General features: G+C 47.3%; 1 protein-coding gene across 2 annotated transcripts in view; it reads left to right on the top strand.

Annotated features, from left to right (window-relative positions):
• The first annotated feature begins 1,811 nt into the window (after positions 1-1,811).
• The window catches only part of cplane1 (ciliogenesis and planar polarity effector 1), a 311,037-nt gene continuing 288,458 nt past the window's right edge, over positions 1,812-24,390 (top strand). For both annotated transcript variants that reach the window (XM_072257500.1, XM_072257501.1), the window contains exons 1-4: positions 1,812-1,877; positions 9,754-9,862; positions 17,713-17,848; positions 18,436-18,555. In XM_072257500.1, coding sequence (XP_072113601.1) covers positions 9,782-9,862; positions 17,713-17,848; positions 18,436-18,555 — 337 coding nt within the window. In that variant the 5' untranslated portion in view covers positions 1,812-1,877; positions 9,754-9,781. The remainder of the gene's footprint in view (positions 1,878-9,753; positions 9,863-17,712; positions 17,849-18,435; positions 18,556-24,390) is intronic.

A 24,390-nucleotide genomic window follows, 5' to 3' on the forward strand; every position in this document is an offset into this window, starting at 1 on the left:
CTGCAGCTTTTTCTGATCCTGTGCAGAGCCCCACTCTCCAAACCTAATGGTGTTGCAAATAGTTAGAATGCTCTCCGTGAGTGATAGGGAAGGGTTAAATAGGTTAGGACTTTACTCCCTGGAGTGTAGCAGAATGAGAAGAGATTTGATAGAGATAAACAAAATGATGAGCGGTATAGATAGGGTAAATGCAAGCAGGCTTTTCCTCTGAAGTTGGGTGAGACTACAACCAGACGTTATGGGTCAAGGGTGAAGGGTGAAATACTTAAAGGGACCCTGACGGGAACTTCTCCTCTCAAAGGATGTTGAGAGTGTGGAACGAGCTGTCTGCGGAAATGGTGGATGTGGGTTTGATTTCAACGTTTAAGAGAAACTCGATGAGGTACATGGATGGGAGGAATATGGAGGGCGACGGTCCTGGTACAGGCCAGTGGGACAGGGCAGATTAACAGCCGGGCACAGAGCAGATGGGCCAAAGGGCCAGTCTGTCTGTTGTAGCATTCTGTGAGGCAAGGTCAAGGTTGAGGGATGGGATGGAGGGACGGGCGTGGAGGAGTGAAGAAGGGATGGGATGGAGGAATGGCGTGGAGGAATGAAGAAGGGATGGGATGGAGGAATGGGCATGGAGGAGTGTAACGTTGAGGAATGAGATGGAGGAACGGGCGTGGAGGAGTGAAGAAGGGATGGGATGGAGGAACAGTGTGGAGGAGTGTAATGTTGAGGGATGGGAAGTGCCAGACATATCAGCGCTCTAAGCCATGTGTCGCCATGGCAATCAGGGGCCCAGACTGAGGGAATGCTCCCTTCCCTCCTCCCAAAACAAGATGCCGGTGGAGGGAGAGTGGGACAGTGTGTCAGGCAACATTCTGCACCAGGACGGTCCGCTTAGCCTGCTGATCTCCTCCGGGAGTCAATGCGTTGCTCCAGGTTCCCAGTACCTGTAACTCCCATCCCCTGCACCGCAATCCCTGCCATCTCACCCAAATACTCCTCACCCGCCCCCTCCATTTAACCCTTCCTGCACCTCACTGTCACCCCACCAACACCAGCCACTCTTAAACCTCCCCACCCCCACCCAATCCCCCATTCCCCTTCCACAAACATCCACTTCCTGTCACGCCGCCACCACCCTCTCCCTACTCCCAAATCTCCTCTCCCCACTCCCCTCCCCCACACTCCCCATTCACTTCCCCCTCCCACAGTCCCCATTCCCTTCCCCCTCCCCCAGTCCCCATTCCCTTCCCCCTCCCCGACACCCCCATTCCCTCTCCCTCCCCCATACTCCCCATTCTCTCCCCCACACTCCCCATTCTCTCCCCCCACACCCCCATTCCCTCCCCCACACCCCCATTCCCTCCCCTCCCCCACATTCCCCATTCTCTCCCCCCACACTCCCCATTCTCTCCCCCACACTCCCTATTCCCTTCCTCCCTTCCATACTCCCCATTCTCTCCCCTCCCCCACTTTCCCCATTCTCTCCCCCACACTCCCCATTCCCTTCCCCCTCCCCCACACTCACCATTCCCTTCCCCCTCCCCATTCTCTCCCCTCCCCCACACTCCCTATTCCCTTCCCCCTCCCACACAGTCCCCATTCCCTTCCTCCTCCCCCACACTCCCCATTCCCTTCCCCCTCTTCCACTCTCCCCATTCCCTTCCCCCTCCCCCATTTCCTTCCCGCTCCCCCCCCCCACACTCCCTCTCGCTCATCCACCCCTGCCCATCACCCACCCGGCAACACCACCGTCCGCCCACCCCCAGTCCTCCCGTCACTGGTCCTCCGGCGGGTTCCCGGCGACGCTCTTGCCGTGACGCACCGCCGGCTCGTTGGCGGTTGCCAGGCTGACTCCCTCCCGCCGGAGAGGTTGCGAGGCGGCGGTGAGTCGGCGGGAGGACTGAGGGTGCGGGAGGGGAGACGGGAGGACTGAGGGTGCGAGGGGGCACTTGGGGGTTTGGGTGGGGAGATGGGCGATCGCAACTCCCACCAACCCCCGGATCTGCCGTTACCCCTCCCCCGTACCCCTGCAATCCCAATGCACAGCCCGGAATTCCGGTACTCCCCATCCCATTCCCTGTCCTCACCCTCCATTCCCAGCCAGATACCCACCTCTGTTCTGCAAACCCCATATCCTGTCTCTCCCACAGATTCCCGTCTCCCCTCTCCAACCCCTGATCTCCTGTCTCCCCCTCGATCTTCCCAGATCCCGTCTCCCTTCTCAGTCCGAGAGATTTTCCGTCTCACCTCGAAGCCCTTGCATCTCTCTCCCCTCTCCACCTGCCAGATCCTCATTTCTGTTCTGCATGGTCCAGATCCCCTGTCTCTCCCACAGATCTGCTGTCTCTTCTTTCCAACCTCCCGATCCCTGTCTCCCCTCTCCACCCCAGATCCTGTCTCCCCTCTCCATCCCCATCTCCTGTTTCCCCTCTCCACCCCCCATCTCCTGTTTCCCCTCTCCACCCCCCGGATCCCGACTCCCCTCTCCAACCCCAAATTTCCTGCCTCCCCTCCCCAAACCCAGATCATCTGTGTCCCCTACACCTCCCTCAAGATCCCCATCTCCCCTTTCTACAGATCTCCTGTCTCCCCTCTCCATCTCCACATCCTGTTTCCCTTCTCCATCCCCAGATCCTGTCTCTCCTCTCCATCCCCATCTCCTGTTTCCCCTCTCCACCCCCCATCTCCTGTTTCCCCTCTCCACCCCCCGGATCCCGACTCCCCTCTCCAACCCCAAATTTCCTGCCTCCCCTCCCCAAACCCAGATCATCTGTGTCCCCTACACCTCCCTCAAGATCCCCATCTCCCCTTTCTACAGATCCCCTGTCTCCCCTCTCCACCCCAGATCCTGTCTCCCCTCTCCATCTCCACATCCTGTTTCCCTTCTCCATCCCCAGATCCTGTCTCTCCTCTCCATCCCCAGATCCTGTCTCTCCTCTCCATCCCCAGATCCTGTCTCCCCTCTCCATCCCCAGATCCTGTCTCCCCTCTCCATCCCCAGATCCCGTTTCCCCTCTCCATCTCCTAGATCCCATTTTTCCTCTCCATCCCCAGATCCCCTGTCTCTCCTGTCTCTTAAGAAGATAAGAACGTAAGAAATAGGAGCAGGAGTCGGCAGTCTGGCCTGTCAAGCCTGCTCCGCCATTCAATAAGATCATGGCTGATCTGGCCATGGACTCATCTCCACCTATTAATTCCCCTACTATACAAAAATCTATCCAAGGCTGTCTTAAATATATTTTCTGAGGTAGCCTCCACTGCTTCATCAGGCAGGAAATTCACAGATTCACCACTCTCTGGGAAAAGCAGTTCCTCCTCATCTCCGTTACAAATTAGCCAGAAAAAGCGGCTCACCTGAGGACTGGGAGAAATTCAGAGTCCAGCAGAGGAGGACAAAGGGCTTAATTAGGAAAGGGAAAAAAGATTATGACAGAAAGCTGGTAGGGAACATAAAAACTGACTGTAAAAGCTTTTATAGATATGTGAAAAGAAAAAGATTGGTTAAGACAAATGTAGGTCCCTTACAGTCAGAAACAGGTGAATTGATTATGGGGAGCAAGGACATGGCAGACCAATTGAATAACTACTTTGGTTCTGTCTTCACTAAGGACATAAATAATCTTCCGGAAATAGTAGGGGACCGAGGGTCTAGTGAGATGGAGGAACTGAGGGAAATACATGTTAGTAGGGAAGTGGTGTTAGTAAATTGAAGGGATTAAAGGCAGATAAATCCCCAGGGCCAGATGGTCTGCATCCCAGAGTGCTTAAGGAAGTAGCCCTAGAAATAGTGGATGCATTAGTGATAATTTTTCAAAACTCTTTAGATTCTGGGTTAGTTCCTGAGGATTGGAGGGTGGCTAATGTAACCCCACTTTTTAAAAAAGGAGAGAGAGAGAAACCAGGGAATTATAGACCGGTTAGCCTGACATCGGTGGTGGGGAAACTGCTAGAGTCAGTCATCAAAGATGTGATAACAGCACATTTGGAAAACGGTGAAATCATCAGACGAAGTCAGCATGGATTTGTGAAAGGAAAATCATGTCTGACGAACCTCATAGAATTTTTTGAGGATGTAACTAGTTGAATGGATAGGGCAGAACCAGTGGATGTGGTATACTTGGATTTTCAAAAGGCTTTTGACAAGGTTCCACACAGGAGATTAGTGTGCAAACTTAAAGCACACGGTATTGGGGTATGGTATTGATGTGGATAGAGTATTGGTTGGCAGACAGGAAGCAAAGAGTGGGAATAAACGGGACCTTTTCAGAATGGCAGGCAGTGACTAGTGGGGTACCGCAAGGCTCAGTGCTGGGACCCCAGTTGTTTACAATATATATTAATGACTTAGACGAGGGAATTAAATGCAGCATCTCCAAGTTTGCGGATGACACAAAGCTGAGCGGCAGTGTTAGCTGTGAGGAGGATGCTAAGAGGATGCAGGGTGACTTGGATAGGTTAGGTGAGTGGGCAAATTCATGGCAGATGCAATTTAATGTGGATAAATGTGAAGTTATCCACTTTGGTGGCAAAAATAGGAAAACAGATTATTATCTGAATGGTGGCCGATTAGGAAAAGGGGAGGTGCAACGAGACCTGGGTGTCATTATACACCAGTTATTGAAAGTGGGCATGCAGGTACAGCAGGCGATGAAAAAGGCGAATGGTATGCTGGCATTCATAGCAAGAGGATTCGAGTACAGGAGCAGGGAGATACTACTGCAGTTGTACAAGGGTTTGGTGAGACCACACCTGGAGTATTGTGTGCAGTTTTGGTCCCTTAATCTGAGGAAAGACATTCTTTCCATAGAGGGAGTACAAAGAAGGTTCACCAGATTGATTCCTGGGGTGGCAGGACTTTCATATGATGAATGACTGGATCGACTAGGCTTATACTCGTTGGAATTTAGAAGATTGAGGGGGGATCTTACTGAAACGTATAAAATCCTAAAAGAATTGGACAGGCTAGATGCAGGAAGATTGTTCCTGATGTTGGGGAAGTCCAGAACGAGGGGTCACAGTTTGAGGATAAAGGGGAAGCCTTTTAGGACCGAGATGAGGAGAAACTTCACACAGAGAGTGGTGAATCTGTGGAATTCTCTGCCACAGGAAACAGTTGAGGCCAGTTCATTGGCTATATTTAAGAGGGAGTTAGATATGGCCCTTGTGGCTAAAGGGATCAGGGGTATGGAGAGAAGGCAGGTACAGGGTTCTGAGTTGGATGATCAGCCATGATCATACTGAATGGCGGTGCAGGCTTGAAGGGCCGAATGGCCTACTCCTGCACCTATTTTCTATGTTTCTATGTTCAAAATCTACTCCCCCGAAATCTTGAGGCTATGTGCCCTAGTTCTAGTCTCACCTACTAGTGGAAACAACTTTTTTGCCTCTATCTTGTCTATCCCTTTCATAATTTTATATGTTTCTACGAGATTTCCTCTCATTCTGAATTTCAGCAAGTACAGTCCCAGGTGACTCAGTCCCTCCTCATCTCTGGAATCAATCTTGTGAACCTTCTCTGCACCATGCAAATCTCCTATCTCTACCTTGCAAGTTCCATCTCTCCTCTCCAAACCCCAGATCCGCTGTCTTCCCCCCCACCACTTTCCCAGATCCCCTATCTCCCCTTTCCCACTCCCAAATCCTACCCTATCCACCTGTCTCCCATCTCCACGCCCAGATCTTCTGCCTCCCCTCTCCACCCCGACATCTCCTGTCTCCTCTCTCCACCTCACAGATCCTGTCTCTCTTCCCCAGCCCCCAGGTCTGCTGTTGCCCACCCCTCCTCCTTCCCAGATCCCTGTCACCCCTCTCCCCCCCCCCCAACCCCCAGGCGATCCCCTGTCTCCACTCTCTAGCCTTACAGATCTGGCTCCCCTCTCCTGCCCTCAGATCCCCTGTGCCCCTCTTTGCCCCCGCCACCTCCAATCCCCAGTCTACCTGCTCCATCTCCCCAGTTCTCCTGTCTGCCTTCACCACCACCTCCCAGATCCCCATTCCCCTCCACTCTCCATCCCCTAGTTCCACTGTCTCCCCTCTGCACCACCTGCTTCCTCTCCTCCTCCCCGATCCCGTCTCCCCTCAGATCCCTTGACTCCCATCTCCACCACCCAGATCCCCTTTTTCCCGTCTCCACTGCAGATCCTGTCTCGTCTCCTCTCTCCACCCCTCAGATCCCCGTCTCCCATCTTCACCACCCAGATAGAAACCATAGAAAAACTACAGCACAGAAACAGGCCCTTTGGCCCTTCTTGGCTGTGCCGAACCATTTTCTGCCTAGTACCACTGACCTGCACACAGACCATATCCCTCCATACACCTCCCATCTATGTATCTGTCCAATTTATTCTTAAGTGTTAAAAAAGAACCCGCATTTACCACCTCGTCTGGCAGCTCATTCCATACTCCCACCACTCTCTGTGTGAAGAAGCCCCCCCCCCCAATGTTCCCTTTAAACTTTTCCCCCCTCACCCTTAACCCATGTCCTCTGGTTTTTTTCTCCCCTTGCCTCAGTGGAAAAAGCCTGCTTGCATTCACTCTATCTATACCCATCATAATTTTATATACGTCTATCAAATCTCCCCTCATTCTTCTATGCTCCAGGGAATAAAGTCCTAACCTATTCAACCTTTCTCTATAACTGAGTTTCTCAAGCCCCGGCAACATCCTTGTAAACCTTCTCTGCACTCTTTCAACCTTATTTATATCCTTCCTGTAATTTGGTGACCAAAACTGAACACAATACTCCAGATTCAGCCTCACCAATGCCTTATACAACCTCATCATAACATTCCAGCTGTTATACTCAATACTTTGATTAATAAAGGCCAATGTACCAAAAGCTCTCTTTACGACCCTATCTACCTGTGACGCCACTTTTAGGGAATTTTGTATCTGTATTCCCAGATCCCTCTGTGCTACTGCACTTCTCAGTGCCTTACCATTAACCCTGTATGTTCTACCTTGGTTTGTCCTTCCAACGTGCAATACCTCACACTTGTCTGTATTAAACTCCATCTGCCATTTTTCAGCCCATTTTTCCAGCTGGTCCAAGTCCCTCTGCAGGCTCTGAAAACCTTCCTCACTGTCTACTACACCTCCAATCTTTGTATCATCAGCAAATTTGCTGATCCAATTTACCACATTATCATCCAGATCATTGATATAGATGACAAATAACAATGGACCCAGCACTGATCCCTGTGGCACAGCACTAGTCACAGGCCTCCACTCGGAGAAGCAATTCTCTACTACCACTCTTTGGCTTCTTCCATTGAGCCAATGTCTAATCCAATTTACCACCTCTCCATGTATACCTAGCGACTGAATTTTCCTAACTAACCTCCCATGCGGGACCTTGTCAAAGGCCTTACTGAAGTCCATGTAGACAATATCCACTGCCTTCCCTTCATCCACTTTCCTGGTAACCTCCTCGAAAAACTCCAATAGATTGGTCAAACGGAGATCTCCCGTCTCCCCTATCTACATTGCAGAAACTGTCTCGTCTCCTCTCTCCACCTCTCAGATCCCTGTCTCCCATCTTCACCACTCAGATTCCTGTCTCCCATCTTCACCACCCAGATCCCTTGTCTCCTATCTTCACTACTCAGATCCCCATCTCCCATCTTCACCACCCAGATCCCCTGTCTTCCATCTTCACCACCCAGATCCCTTGTCTCCCATCTTCACCACCCAGATCCCCTGTCTCCCATTTTCACCACCCAGATCCCTTGTCTCCCCTCTCCACTCTCGAGATCCTCTCTTGCCTCTCCACCCCTGAGTTTCCCTGTCTCTCTACACCACTCCCTGGATCCCGTCACCCACCTTCATCCCTCCAAATTCCTTGTCCCCCCCCGATTCCATTTCCCCACACCACCCCCCAGATCCCCTGTCTCCCCTCTCCTCTACCCCCCAGATCCCCTGTCTCCCCTCTCCTCTCCCCCCAGATCCCCTGTCTCCCCTCTCCTCTCCCCCCATATCCCCTGTCTCCCCTCTCCTCTCCCCCCAGATCCCCTGTCTCCCCTCTCCTCTCCCCCAGATCCCCTGTCTCCCCTCTCCTCTCCCCCCTAGATCCTCGGACTCTAGTTTCAGAGCCAGACACACAGATTGCTGGAGGAACTCTGCAGGCCGAACAGCATCCATGGAAGTGAATAAACGGTCAATGTTTTGGACCGGGAAGAGAAAGGGAAGATTTTCAGAATAATAAGGTGCATAAGCCAGAAGGTGACAGATGAAGCCAGATGGGTGGGGGAAGGAGGATGAACTAAGAAACTGTGATGTGATAGGCAAGTGAGGAGAAGTAGTAAAGGGCTGGAGAGAAAGGAATCTTTTCGCAAAGTTGACCATGGGAGAAAGGGAAGGGGAAGGGGATCCAGTGGGAGGTGATAGGCAGTTGAGGAAAAGAGGTAAGAGGCCAGAGTAGGGAATTGAAGAAGAGGGAAGGGGGAGAGAAAAGATTGCTGGAAGTTGGATGTTCATGCTTTCAGACTGGAGGCTACCTAGACAGAATATGAGGTGTTGCCCCTCATTGAGAGTGGTCTCATTGTGAAAGAGGACTTGGAATGGAAATGTGGATTGGAATTGAAATGTTTGGCCACTGGGAATTCTTGCTTTAGTGGATGAAGTTGCTCTTGTGTAGGTGCTGGGCCATTTCAAAGTTGAGATGGACATTTGAACCTCAGGTATGTGGGGAGAGTGAGAAGTCATGCTGAAGTCAAGATTAGATAGGCCATCACCTTGTTATATGGGAAAGCAGGCCTGAGAGCCGAATGGCATCAGTGGGAAAACATTCCAATGCTTGAAGGAAGGTAAAGCCCCAGAGGAAAGTGGGTGCTGGTGTTTGAGGTCCAGCCCCAGCCCAGAATATCACTGCAGGAGGTCCTCAGTAGAGTGTCCTAGGCCCAGCCATCTTCATCAGTGACCTTCCCCCCATCAGAACATCAGACGTGGGGATGTTCACTGCTGATTGCCCAGCTGCAGCAGGTAAGGAAGGCATGAGGCCTGGTCAGTGAGAGCTGGCTTGGCAGTGACTTGAATGAAGGGTTTCTGCAGAATATGACCAGCATTTAAAACCCATTCCATCAGCTGTGAGAGAACCGGAAACCAGCCTTTCAGCCACCTGTCATGTAGAACTCAGCACAGTACAGGCACTTCAGCCCATGATGTTGTGCCGACCTTTTAACCCACTTTAAGATCAATCTAGCCCTTTCCTCCCACATAGCCCTCCATTTTCCTTCCATCCGTGTGCCTATCCAAGAATCCCTAATGTATCTGCTTCCACCACCACTCCTGGCAACGTGTTCCACTTTCTGTAAAACAATCTGACTTCGACATCCCCTCTTATACTTTCTTCCAAACACCTTAAATTTATGCTCCTTTGTATTACCCATTTCTGCCCTTGGAAAAAGGTGCTGGCTGCCAACTTGATCTATGCCTTTTATCTCATACACCAATATTTTCACCTCTCATCCTCCTTCTCACCAAAGAGCTTGTGTAATTGTACAAGACACGCTCTCCAATCTAGGCAGTAGCCTGGTAAATCTCTGTACCCTCTCTAAAACTTCCTCATCTCTTTTGTAATGAGGGGACATGTCTGCTGAACAGGAAGATCTCAGAGACATTTCCCTGCCTTTCAGTGAAGAAGCAGATAAACTCTCGTCTCAGTTGGAACGAGGACAGAATTTGTAGGTGTACTGAGTGTGTGGCCTCTCAGTGCGGAGGGGTGAAGGTACTTGTGTGACAGTGGTTGTGATTCCATTTCAGAGCCTGACAGAGTTGTTCCTTTTGCATCATGAACCTTAAACTAGAGGTGCTTCTGTCTGCCAGCATTAAACAGAAGAAACCTTGGCCGCGCCTGCACTGGATTGGACAGGTGAGCAGTTTGACCATGCTCTCTCCTGCCTGTAATTCTCTCCATTTAAGCATTAGCTTTTATTTCTCACATGTACATCAAACCAAGTCATCAAAGATGTGCTGGGGCAGCCCATTAGTGTTAAGCCCATAAGATATAGGAGCAGAAGCAGGCCATTCAGCCCATCGAGTCTGCTCTGCCATTCAATCATGGGCTGATCCAATTCTTCAAGTCATCCCCACTCCCCTGTCTTCTCCTCATACCCTTTGATGCCCTGGCTAATCAAGAACCGATCTATCTCTGCCTTAAATATACCGAATGACTTGGCCGCCACAGCCGCTCGTGACAACAAATTCCACAGATTTCCCACCCTCTGACTAAAGTAACTTCTCCGCGTCTCAGTTCTAAAAGGATGTCCTTCAATCCTGGGGTCGTGCCCTCTTGTCCTAGAATCCCCTACCATGGGAAATAACTTCATTATATCTAATCTGTTCAGGCCTTTTAACATTTGGAATGTTTCTATGTGATCTCCCTTCATTCTCCTGAAGTCCAGGTAATTCACCCCAAGAGCTGCCAGACATTCCTCATACAGTAACCCTTTCATTCCTGGAATCATTCTCGTGAATCTTCTCTGAACCCTCTCCAATCTCAGTGTATCCTTTCTAAAATAAGGAGCCCAAAACAGCACATGATACTCCAAGCATAGTGTTGAAATGCTTCCTGCGCCAACATAGCAGCTCACAACTCACTAACCCTAAACCATATGTCTTTGCAATGTGAGAGGAAACAAGAGCACCCAGATGAAACTCATAAGGTTATCGGGAGGAAGTACTCGGATTTCTGGCCAAGATTGCAGATGATACAAAGATTAGTGGAGGGGCAGGTAGTGTTGAGTCTACAGAAGGACTTAAACAGATTAGGAGAATGGCAAAGTAGTGGCAGATGGAATAGACTAGAAAAGTGTATGGTCATACACTTGGATAGAAGGAATAAAGTCATAGATTATTTTCTAAGTGAGGATAAAACTCTCCAAGGTGCAAAGGGACCTGGGAGACCTTGTGCAGGATTCCATAAAAGTTAATTTGCAAGTTGAGTTGGTGGTGAGGAAGGCAAATACAATGTTAGCATTCATTTCAAGAGGACTAGAATATAAAAGTAATGTAATGCTGAGACTTTATAAGGCACTGGTCAACCACACGGAGTATTGTGAGCAGTTTTTTTTAGATTATGAGGACACACAGTCCTCTTTTATTGTCATTTAGTAATGCATACATTAAGAAATGATACATTATTTCCTCCGGTGTGATATCACAGAAACACAGGACAGACCAAGACTGAAAAACTAACAAAAACCACATAATTATAACATATAGTTACAACAGAGCAACAATACCATAACTTAATGAAGAACAGGCCATGGGCACAGAAAAAAAGTTCAAAGTCTCTCGAAAATCCCACATCTCACGCAGGCGGGAGAAGGAAGAAAACTCTCCCTGCCATGCCCGACCACAGTCCGACTCTGAGTCGTCTGAAAACTTTGAGCCACCGTTCAGCCCTCCGACACCGAGTACCGAGCACCATCTCTGCCAAAAGCTTCGACCCCAGCCTCGGTCACCAGCAGCAGGCAAAACCAGGGATTTTGGGGCCTTCCCTCCGGAGATTCTCAATTGCACAGTAGCAGTAGCAGCAAACTGGGCGTTTCAGAAGTTTTCTCCAGATATTCCTCTGTGCTTCTCACACCTATCTCCATCAAATCAGAATTGTGCATGGCACCCTACTTGCAAATACGATATCATTTCACCGGAGAGCTGCGCGCGCTGCGTCACCCTGCCATCTTCTCCTCGCGACCACCACAGTTTGGTCCACTTATCTAAGAAAAGGTACGTTGGTACTGGAGAGGGTCCAGAGGAGGTTCACAAGAATGATTCTAGGAATGAGTGAGTTAATTTATGAGGAGCATTTAGCAGCTTTGGGCCTGTACTCACTGGAGTTTAGAAGAATGAGGGGGGGGATCTCATTGAAATCTATTGAATATTGAAATGCCTAGATAGAGTAGATTTGAAAAGTATGTTTCCTATCGTATGGGAGTCTAGGACCAGATGGCACAGTCTAGAGATATGTCCATTTAAAACAGAGGTAAGACCATAAGACATAGGAACAGAATTAGGCTATTCAGCCCATCGAGTCTGCTCCTCCATTCCATCATGGCTGCTCCCAGATCCCACTCAGCCCCATACACCTGCCTTCTCGCCATGCCCTGACTGATCAGAAAACGATCAACTTCTGCCTTAAGTATGCTCACGGACTTGGCCTCCACCGCAGTCTGTGACAGAGCATTCCACAGATTCACTACACTCTGTCTAAAAATTTCCTCCTTACTTCTGTACTAAAAGGTCACCCCTCGATTTTGAGGCTGTGCCCCTTAGTTCTGGATACCCCCACCATAGGAAACATGCTCTCCACATCCACCTTTTCTGGTTCTTTCAACATTCAGTAGGTTTCAATGAGATCCCCCACCCCACATTCTTCTAAATCTCAGTGACTACAGGCCCAAAGCTGCCAAATGCTCCTCATATGTTAACCCCTTCATCCCCGGAGTCATCCTTGTGAAATTCCTCTGGACTCTTTCCAGTGACTACACATCCTTTCTGAGACATGGGGCCCAAAACTGTTGTCAGTACTCTGAATGTGGCCTGACTAGTGTCTTATAAAGCCTCAGCATTATCTCCTTGCTTTTATATTCTATTCCCCTTGAAATAAATGCCAACATTGCATTTGCCTTCTTTACCACAGACTCAACCTGTGAATTAACTTTCTGGGAGTCTTGCAAGAGGACTCCTAAGTCCTTCTGCACCTCTGATGTTTGAACCTTCTCCCCATTTAGATAATAGTCTGCATTATTGTTCCTTTTACCATAGTGCATCATCATGTGTTTCCCAACACTGTATTCCATCTGCCATGTTTTTTCCCATTCTTCCAATTTGTCTAGCTCCTGCTGCAATCACATTGCTCTCTCAGCGCTACCTACACCTTCGTATCATCCGCAAACTTTGCCACATAGCTATCAGTTCTATTATATCATTGACAAACAATGTGAAAAGTAGTGGTCCCAACACAGACCCCTGAGGAACACCAGTAGTCACTGGCAGCCAAACAGAAAAGGCCCCTTTTATTCCCTCTCACTGTCTCCTGCCTGTCAGCCATTCCTCTATCCATGCCACTACCTTTCCTGTAACGCCATAGGATTTTACCTTGCTAAGCAGCCTCATGTGTGGCGCCTTATCAAACGCCTTCTGAAAATCCAAGTGAATGACATCCACTGCCTCTCCTTTGTCCACCCTGCTTGTTACTTCCTCGAAAAGCTCTAAGATTAGTCAGGCAAGATTTCCCTTTACAGAAACCATGCTGACTTTGACTTATTTTATCATTAGTCTCCAAGTACCCTGAAATCTCTTCCTTATTAATAGACTCCTTCAATTCCCCAACCACTGAAGTTAAGCTGACTCGCCTATAATTTCCATTCTTTTGCCTTCCTCCCTTCTTAAGGGGTGAAGTGACATTTGCAATCTTCCAGTCCTCCGGGACCATGCCAGAATCATGTGATTCTTGAAAGATCATGACCAATGCATCTGTAATCTCTTCAGCAGCTTCTCTCAGGACTCTGGGATGTAGTCCATCTGGTCCCGGTGGCTTATCCACCTTAAGACCTTTCCTTTCAGTTTGCCCAGCACTTTTTCCTTTGTAGTAGCAATGGCACTCACTCCTGCTCCCTGATACTCATGGACCTCTGGCACACTGCTAGTAACTTCCACAGTGAAGACAGATGCAAAGTAACCATTCAGTTCATCTGCCATTTCTTTGTCCCCCATTACTACCTCACCAGCATCATTTTCCAGTCGTCCAATATCAACTTTCACCTCTTTTTACTCTTTATATAACTGAAAAAACTTTTGCTTTATATTATTGGCTAGTTTACCCTCATTTTATCTTTTCCCTTCCTATAGCTTTTTTAGTTGCCTTTTGTTGGATTTTAATAGCTTGCCAATCATCCAACTCCCCACTCACTTTTGCTGCCTTATATGCCCTTTCCTTGGCTTTATGCAGTCCTTAACTTCCTTTGTCAGCCACAGTTGCCTACCCCTGCCCTTTGAGAACTTCTTCTGTGGAACATCTGTATCCTGCATTTTGTGAACTATTTCCAGAAACTTCAGCCATCTCTGCTCTGCCGTCAACCCTGCCAATATCCTCCTCCAATCCACCTGGGTAAGCTCCTCTTTCTTGCCTCTGTAATTCCCTTTATACCATTGCAATACTGATACATATGACTTATGCTTCTCCCTCACAAGTTGCAGTATGAGGAGGAATTTCTTTAACCAGAGAGTGGTGAATCTCGGAATTCTTTGCTACAGATAGCTGTGGAGGCCAAGTGGATGGGTATATTCAAAGTGGAGCTTGACAGGTTCATGATTATTCAGGGCGAGAAAGGTTATGGGGAGAAGGTAGGAGAATGGGGCTGAAGAATGGAATGGCAGGGCACACTCGATGGGCCGAATGGCCTAGTTCTGCTCCTTTATGTCTTCTGGTCTTATGTACATCAAAACATACAGTGAATTGCGTCACAAACAAAATGCCGGGGAACCTCAGCAGGCCAGGCATCAGCTGGGGAAAAGAGTAAACAGTCGACGTTTTGAGGCTGAGACCCTTCATCAGGATACTATTTAAAAACCCTCTAACGGCCATTCAAGTGCAAGTGATTGGAGCTAGTTAGAAATTGTTCAGCAACAGCCTCCTGTCCCAACTAAGTGGTGTTGTGTCCCAAATAGAGAAATGGAATGCTGCCTATTTTAGAAGATTTCTATGTTCTAGAAATCTTGTGCATATTTCAGGCCCTTCGGACCACAATGTTGTGCTAACCATGTAATCTACTCCAGAAACTGCCGAGAATTTCCTTACTGCGTAGCCCCCTGTTTTTCTAAGTTCTATGTACCTATCTCAGGGTCTCCTAAAACACCCTATTGTATCCCCCTCTACCACTATCACTGGCAGTGCATTCCACGCACCCATCACTTTCTGTGTGAAAAACTTATCTCTGACATCCTACAACACACATCAAAGTTGCTGGTGAACGCAGCAGGCCAGGCAGCATCTCTAGGAAGAGGTGCAGTCGACGTTTCAGGCCGAGACCCTTCGTCAGGACTAACTGAAGGAAGAGTGAGTAAGGGATTTGGAAGTTGGAGGGGGAGGGGGAGATCCAAAATGATAGGAGAAGACAGGAGGGGGAAGGATAGAGCCAAGAGCTGGACAGGTGATAGGCAAAAGGGGATACGAGAGGATCATGGGACAGGAGGTCCGGGAAGAAAGACAAGGGGGGGGGACCCAGAGGATGGGCAAGAGGTATATTCAGAGGGACAGAGGGAGAAAAAGGAGAGTGAGAGAAAGAATGTGTATATAAAAATAAGTAACAGATGGGGTACGAGGGGGAGGTGGGGCCTTAGTGGAAGTTAGAGAAGTCGATGTTCATGCCATCAGGTTGGAGGCTACCCAGACAGAATATAAGGTGTTGTTCCTCCAACCTGAGTGTGGCTTCATCTTTACAGTAGAGGAGGCTGTGGATAGACATGTCAGAATGGGAATGGGATGTGGAATTAAAATGTGTGGCCACTGGGAGATCCTGCTTTCTCTGGCGGACAGAGCGTAGATGTTCAGCAAAGCGGTCTCCCAGTCTGTGTCGGGTCTTGCCAATATATAAAAGGCCACATCGGGAGCACCGGACGCAGTATATCACCCCAGTCGACTCACAGGTGAAGTTTTGCCTCACCTGGAAGGACTGTTTGGGGCCCTGAATGGTGGTAAGGGAGGAAGTGTAAGGGCATGTGTAGCACTTGTTCCGCTTACACGGATAAGTGCCAGGAGGGAGATCAGTGGGAAGGGATGGGGGGGACGAATGGACAAGGGAGTTGTGTAGGGAGCGATCCCTGCGGAATGCGGGGGGGGGAGGGAAAGATGTGCTTAGTGGTGGGATCCCGTTGGAGGTGGCGGAAGTTACGGAGAATAATATGTTGGACCCGGAGGCTGGTGGGGTGGTAGGTGAGGACCAGGGGAACCCTATTCCTAGTGGGGTGGCGGGAGGATGGAGTGAGAGCAGATGTACGTGAAATGGGGGAGATGCGTTTAAGAGCAGAGTTGATAGTGGAGGAAGGGAAGCCCCTTTCTTTAAAAAAGGAAGACATCTCCCTCGTCCTAGAATGAAAAGCCTCATCCTGAGAGCAGATGCGGCGGAGATGGAGGAATTGCGAGAAGGGGATGGCGTTTTTGCAAGAGGCAGGGTGAGAAGAGGAATAGTCCAGATAGCTGTGAGAGTCAGTAGGCTTATAGTAGACATCAGTGGATAAGCTGTCTCCAGAGACAGAGACAGAAAGATCTAGAAAGGGGAGGGAGGTGTCAGAAATGGACCAGGTAAACTTGAGGGCAGGGTGAAAGTTGGAGGCAAAGTTAATAAAGTCAACAAGCTCTGCATGCATGCAGGAAGCAGCGCCAATGCAGTCGTCGAAGTAGCGAAGGAAAAGTGGGGGACAGATCTCTGACATCCTGATCATTTTCTTGATTGTTTTGTTCTTTAAGAGCTGAGCCAAATAAACAGCTGCCCCGATTAACCGATGGCTCAATCAACCAGAATCCACTGTATATATAATTGTAATATATAGTTATTTTTATCATGTATTGTAATGTACAGCTGCTGCATAACAACATATTTCACCAGAAATTCCAGTGATACTAAACCTGATTCTGAAATATTACGTTTATTTATTCTTTTTCTAATATCTGCTCCTTCAGAGGGAATATTAGTCCTTATCTCAGATTATCTGGGGAGTGATTTGTGAGTTCTGTAAGGGCAAACTTCCATTGCTGAACTATGTTGCTATATAATGTTTCCCGTGCTTACCCATTGAATTTCAGTTTGCCAGTTTGCTTGATGCTGCACTCAATCAAATGTGACCTGGTTGCAACATGGTCTGGTACGGCAATTTGAATGAGCAAGAACATAAAAAGCTGTCGAGAGTAGTGGAGAGCCTATTACATGACATGGACACATCCCTCCTTATCATTGGTAATATCAGTGTGAGGTGTCGCCTCAGGAAGGTAACATAAGTCAGAAATGCCCATCATCTTCTCGCAGCTACCATCAGGCAGGAGATAGAGACACCTGAAGTCCCAAATACAGGAACACTGATTCATCAGGTGGGGAGGTGAGGAGGTGGTAATCAGTAGGAGGTTTCCTTACCCCCGTTTGACCTGATCACTCCAAGGGTACTTCCTGGTAGTTGGTTAATAATACTGGCCTGCTGGAGGACAGGATGTAATTAGGTATTGAGATCAGGTCTTTGTCTCTGAGTTTCTATCTCTTTCATCTCTGTGTTTTCCATCAAGGACCTGTACACTGAAAGCTGCTGGGAAAGGGCCAGTTTGTTCCACTCCCATCAGGGAGGAGGCTATGCAGCATCCACACCAGGAGCACTAGACACAAAAACAGTTACTTTCACCAAGAAGTAAGGCTGATCAACACCTCCACCCACTAACCCACCCCTCCACACCCCCAGCCACCACTACTTTACCATTTCCTGTCAGTCACCTTATGTACAGACACTCCTGTGTCTAGTGCCACTTTCTGGACATACAATCAATCTGTGTATATTAATGATCTTATGTATTTATGCTGTATTTATTGTGTTTTTATTATTATTGTGTTTCTTTGTGCTTCATCGGATCTGGAGTAACAATTATTTCATTCTGCAGTATACCTGTATACTGGAGATGATATTAAACCATCTTGAATCTTGAGTGGATTAATGTGGATTACTGTTACCCCTCAGGAGAAGGAGGCCATTCTACTGAATGATGAGCAGCGATTGAGCGTGCTCAATCTGTCTACAGGCCGGACACAGAGGAAGATTCCCAAGGTGCAGCCCCTACTGAAGAACGTGCTGAGTGTTGCCATCTCTGCCAGCGGTAAGTTTAAGTCATTGGGCTCAAGGACAGATGAAATCAGAGCATGGTTGTTTCTTTGTCTCCATCTTGAACGATCCGGGCCATTCACTGTGCAAGTCCTACCCTGGCTTAACATCCCAAAATACAACACTTGGTGTTAAATTGCATTTGCCATTCTTTGAATCACTTTCCCAGCTGATCCAAATCTTCTTGTAACACTAGACAACCTTTGTCACTGTACCACCAATTTTGACGTCATCTGCAAACTTACTCATTTGTGTCTCTATCTCTCAAACATAGAACATAGATCACTACAGAACATAGAACAGAGATCACTACAGAACATAGAACACAGAGCACTACGGGACATAGAACATAGAGCAGTACAGGGCCTTAGGCCCACAATGTTCTGCTGATCTTTTAACCTACTCCAAGATCAATCTGACCATTCCCTCCCACATAGCCGTCCATTTTTTCTCCATTCATGTGCCAGTCCAAAATTCTGACTGTGCTGATGATTCTGCGTACACTGCTAGTGTTTAGGTGGGTGCGGCGTTCTGTGTGTGATAGTGACTGTGGTCTGCCTCTCTCTCTCTCTGGACATGCAGGTACCTGGCTGGCAGGAGTGTTGACGACAGGAGAACTCTTCCTGTGGAAGAAGGATGCGGACTGTCTGAAGACAGTGGGGGCAGTGGAAGAGGTGGGCACATTGACAGCGGCTGCCCAGGGTAGGTACATTGCAGGGGATTGAATTGGACTGAGCCCAAAACCCCCACCGCCCTCCCATGAGGAGATGCCAGTTCTGGCACCTGATCCCACAGCATAGTCATGGTCATACTTTATTGATCCCGGGGGAAATTGGTTTTTGTTACAGTTGCACCATAAATAATAAATAGTAATAGAACCATAAATAATTAAATAGTAATATGTAAATTATGCCAGTAATTTATGAAATAAGTCCAGGACCAGCCTATTGGCTCAGGGTGTCTGACCATCCAAGGGAGGAGTTGTAAAGTTTGATGGCCACAGGCAGGAATGACTTCCTATGACGCTCTGTGCGGCATCTCTGGCTGAATGTACTCCTGTGCCCACCCAGTACATTATGTAGTGGATGGGTGCTATCATCACCTACAAATAGGATCTTCAGAATCAGACTCAGGTTTATTATTCCCGACATATGTTGTGAAATTTGTCGTTTCACAGCAGCAGTACATTGCAACACATAAAACTTACATTAAATTACAATAGGAATATGTATTAAAAAGTGCAAAAAGAGAGTGAAATAGGCAGTGTTCATGAGGTAATGGATCATTTCCAAATCTGATGGCGGAGAGGAGGAAGCTGCTTGTGTGGGCCTTCAGGCTCCTGTACCTCCTCCTGGTTGATAACAGTGAGAAGAGGGTGTGTGTCCCAGATGCTGAGAGTCCTTAATGATAGATGCCATTTTCTTGAGGCATCACCTTTTGAAGATGTCCTTGATGAGGGGAGGCTAGTGCGTGATGGAATTTGCTTCAATGGCCTGTTATCCAGAGTCCATAGGACAATAACACTGTACAATTCGAGTCTGCTCCGCCATTTCAAATGGCTGATCCAGTTTCCCTCTCAGCCCCAATCTCCTGCTTTCTCTCTGTATCACTTCATGCCCTGACCAGTCAAGAATCTATCAACTTTTGCCTGAAATATACTTGGCCTCCCCAGTTGCCTATGGCAACAAATTCCACAAATTTTCCACTCTCTGGCTAAAAAATAATTCTCCTTATCTTTGTTCTAAAAAGATCTCCTCTATTCTGAGGCTGTGTCCTCTAGTCTTAGACTCTCCCACTGTAGGAAACATCCTCTGCACATCCACTCTATCAAAGCCTTTCACCATTTGATAGGTTTCAATGAGGTCACCCCTCATTCTTCTGAATTCTAGCGAATAAAGGCCCGGAGTCATCAAACAGTCTTCATATGACAAGCCATTCAATCCTGGAATCATTTCCGTGAACTTCCTTTGAATTCTCTACAGTTTCTGCACAACCTTTCTAAGGGGACCAAACCCACTCGCAGTACTCCAAGTGAGGCCTCACCAATGCTTTATAAAGTCTCAAGATTACATCCTTACTTATATATTCTAGTCCTCTGGAAATGAATGCTAACATTGCATTTTCCTTCCTCACCACAGACTCAACCTGCAAGTTAACCTTCAGGGAATCCTGTATAAGCACTTGCAAGTCTTTGCAACTCAGTTTTTTGTTTTTTTCTCTCCATTTAGAAAATAGTCAACCCTTTCATTTCTTTTACCAAAGTGCATGACCATACACTTCCTGCCACTGTATTCCATCTGCCGTTTCTTAGTTGATTCTCCAATCTGTTGAGTCTCCCTGTAGCCTCTCTACTTCCTCAAAACTGCCTGCCGCTCCACCTATTTTCATATCGCCTGCAAACTTTGCAACAGAGCCATCAATTCCATCATCCATATCGTTGATATATAATGTGAAAAGAATCGGTCCCAACAAAGACTGCTGTGGAACACCACAAGTCACCAGCAGCCAACCAGAGAAAGGTCCCTTTATTCCCGCACTTTACCTCCTGCCAATCAGCTGCTGCTTTATCCATGCTAGAATCTTTCCTGTAATACCATGGGCTTGTAGCTTGTTAAGGAGCCTCATATGTGGCACCTTGTCAAAGGCCTTCTGAAGATCCAATTACACAACTGATTCTCCTTTGTCTCTCCTGCTTGTTATTTCTTTAAAGAATTCCATGAGGAAAACATGCTGACAATGGCCTATTTTATCATGTGCCTCCAAGTACCCTGAGACCTCGTCCTTAATAATCGACTCCCAACATCTTCCCAACCACAGAGGTTAGACTAACTAGCCAATAGTTTCTTTTCTTTTGCCTCTCTCCCTTTTTGAAGAGTGGAGTGACATTTGCAATTTTCCAGTCTTCCGGAACCATTCCAGAATCTAGTGATTCTTGAAAGATCATTATTAATGCTTCCATAATCTCTTCAGCCACCTCTTTCAGAACCCTGGGGTGTCCACCATCTGGTTCAGGTGACTTATCTATCTTTAGACATGTCAGTTTCCCAAGAACCTGTGCTCAATTCTGGTCGCCTCACTATAGGAAGGACGTGGAAACCATAGAAAGGATGCAGAGGAGACTTACAAGGATGTTGCCTGGATTGGGGAGCATGCCTTGTGAGAATAGGTTGAGTGAACTTGGCCTTTTCTCCTTGGAGCAACGGAGGATGAGAGGTGACCTGATGGAGGTGTACAAGATAATGAGAGGCATTAATTGTGTGGATAGTCAGAGGCTTTTCCTCAGGGCTGAAATGGCTAGCACGAAAGGGCATAGCTTTAAGGTGCTTGGAAGTACAAACGTTTGTAGGTTACGAGGAGACGTCGGGGTAAGTTTTTTATACAGAGAGTGGTGAGCGTGTGGAATGGGCTGCCGGCGGTGGCGGTAGAGGCAGAAACGATAGGGTCTTTTAAGAGACTCCTGGATGGCTACATGGAGCTTAGAAAAATAGAGGGCTATGGGTAAAGCCTAGGTAGTTCTAAGGTAGGGACATGTTCGCACAGCTTGTGGGCCGAAAGGCCTGTATTGTGCTGTATGTTTTCTATGTTTCTACGTTTCTAACCCTCTCCCTGGTAATGATAACTTCACACACTTCATGACCCGTGACACCTGGAACTTCCACCATACTGCTAGTGTCTTCAACAGTGAAGACTGATGCAAAATACTTATTCAGTTCACCTGCCATTTCATTATTCCCCATTACTACCTCTCCAGCATCATTTTCCTGCAGTCTGATATTCACTCTTGCTTCTCTTTAACACTTCTTGTATCTGTAGAAACTTTTGGTACGTACCCATTTTGTCAGGTACCCCATGATGGGAATAAAGAACCAGCAGAGATAGAAAACACTTTGGAGTCCAGTATTGCTATTAACTAATAATATTTATTAGTAACTACGCAATACAGTAATATAAATGTAGATAAATCAAACAGGTTAGCAATGATTATATAAAAGTAAGTGTGGAATATATATGAAAATCAAGCTTCTTCAAGTCCAGGGGTAAAAAGATACAGACTTACGATGTTGAGTAAAGTTCAGTTCAGTTCAATTCAGTTCGTGGTATTGAGTTGAGTAGTGATGGAGAGAGAGAGGGAGAGATTTGAGACTTCAGGTGAGCTGACGCCGTCGAACTTCTCGTTGTCCTCCGAAATCCTTTAAAAATCACCGACTGTGACCACAAAAAAGGGGACCGTTTTTCGATGGTGGAGCTATCAACTCAGGCAAGGGTTAAACACGTGGTCAGCTCCCCACTGCTCACGGCCTTTTCTCACTGCAAGAGCGACTGATCGATCTGCCTGATAGATCCTCCAAAAAAACCCACTTTTTCTGTGGGCACAACAAATCTCACTCAGTATCCAAAACATATGTTTGAGGTCTATATCATCTGACCTCCTATTTATCTCACCGTACTGAGTATCAACTGTCATTCAAATAACTTCTCCTTCCTCTCTCTGTGTAAGAAATGCACAAGCAGGCGAATGTCCTTGAGAAGTATCAACACGCTACTGAAAAATCATAACATCGATTGTCCATCAAATAACGCCACCTTCGGTCACCATAGCAACCTACGAGCTGCTCGGCACCATCTCCAACTCAGCAGAAATCCAAAAGTTAGCCAGTTCTTTCTCAAGCCTTAAATCGACAGTCTAACAGTTAGTTTTCGTCTCTCTTTCTCTTTCTTTCTCTCTCTCTTTCTTCCTCAAAACAACATGTCGGTGTTAAATAACTCTCTCTCTTGTCAAAAGCACAGTTCATAAAGGGTAATCAGGCACAGTTCATAGGGGTAATTCAGGACCCCGTCACACCCATTACTACCTCTCCAGCATCATTTTCCTGCGGTTTGATATTCACTCTTGCCTCTCTTTTACGCTTCTTGTATCTGTGGAAACTTTTGGTATCTCCTTGGATAGCTTAATTTCATATTCCATTTTTACCTTCTTAATGTCTTTTTAGTTACCTTCTATTGGTTTTTAAAAGTTTCCCAATTCTCTAACTTCCCACTAATTTTTGTTCTACTGTATGCCCTCTGTTTGGCTTTTATGTTGGCTTTGACTTCTCTTGTTGGCCATGGTTGTATCATCTTTCCTTTAAAATATTTCTTCCTCTTTGTGATGTATATATCCTGTGTCTTCCGAATTGCTTCCCGAAATCCCAGCCATTGCTACTCTGCCGTCATCTCTATCAGTGACCCATTCCAGACAATTTTGGCCAACTCAATAGACAATAGACAGTAGACAATAGGTGCAGGAGTAGGCCATTCGGCCCTTCGAGCCTGCACCGCCATTCTCTGTGATCATGGCTGATCATCCACAATCAGTATCCAGTTCCTGCTTTATCCCCATAACCTTTGATTCCACTATCTTTAAGAGCTCTATCCATCTCTTTCTTGAAAGCATCCAGAGACTTGGCCTCCACAGTCTTCTGGGGCAGAGCATTCCATATATCCACCACTCTGTGGGTGAAAATGTTTTTCCTCAACTCCGCTCTAAATAGTCTACCCCTTATTCTTAAACTGTGGCCTCTGGTTCTGGACTCACCCAGGAGCAGGAACATGTTTCCTGCCTCCAGCGTGGCCAATCCCTTAATAATCTTATATGTTTCAATAAGATCCCCTCTCAGCCTTCTAAATTCCAGAGTATACAAGCCCAGTCGCTCCAATCTTTCTACATATGACAGCCCCGCCATCCCGGGAATTAACCTTGTGAACCTACACTGCACTCCCTCAATAGCAAGGATGTCCTTTCTCAAATTTGGAGACCAAAACTGCACACAGTACTCCAGGTGTGGTCTCACCAGGGCCCTGTACAGCTGCAGAAGGACCTCTTTGCTCTTATACTCAATTCCCCTTGTTATGAAGGCCAGCATGCCATTAGTTTTCTTCACTGCCTGCTGTACCTGCATGTTTACTTTCAGTGACTGATGTACAAGAACACCTAGATCGCATTGTACTTCCCCTTTTCCTAACTTGACTCCATTTAGGTAATAATCTGCCTTCCTGTTCTTACCACCAAAGTAGATAACCTCACATTTATCCACAGTAAACTGCATCTGCCATGCATCTGCCCACTCACACAGCCTGTCCAAGTCACCCTGCATTCTCATAACACCCTCCTCACATTTCACACTGCCACCCAGCTTTGTCTCATCAGCAAATTTGCTAATGTTACTTTTAATTCCCTCATCTAAGTCGTTAATGTATATTGTAAACAGCTGTAGTCCCAGCACTGAACCCTGCGGTACCCCACTGGTCATCGCCTGCTATTCTGAAAGGGACCCGTTAATCGCTACTCTTTGTTTTCTGTCAGCCAGCCAATTTTCAATCCATGTCAGGACTCTGCCCCCAATACCATGTGCCCTAATTTTGCACACTAATCTCCTATGTGGGACTTTATCAAAGGCTTTCTGAAAGTCCAGGCACACTACATCCACTGGCTCTCCCTTGTCCATTTTCATCGTTACATCCTCAAAAAATTCCAGAAGATTAGTCAAGCACGATTTC

The sequence above is a fragment of the Mobula birostris genome, chromosome 5, assembly GCF_030028105.1.
Source record: "Mobula birostris isolate sMobBir1 chromosome 5, sMobBir1.hap1, whole genome shotgun sequence".
Classification (NCBI taxonomy): Eukaryota; Metazoa; Chordata; class Chondrichthyes; order Myliobatiformes; family Myliobatidae; genus Mobula; species Mobula birostris.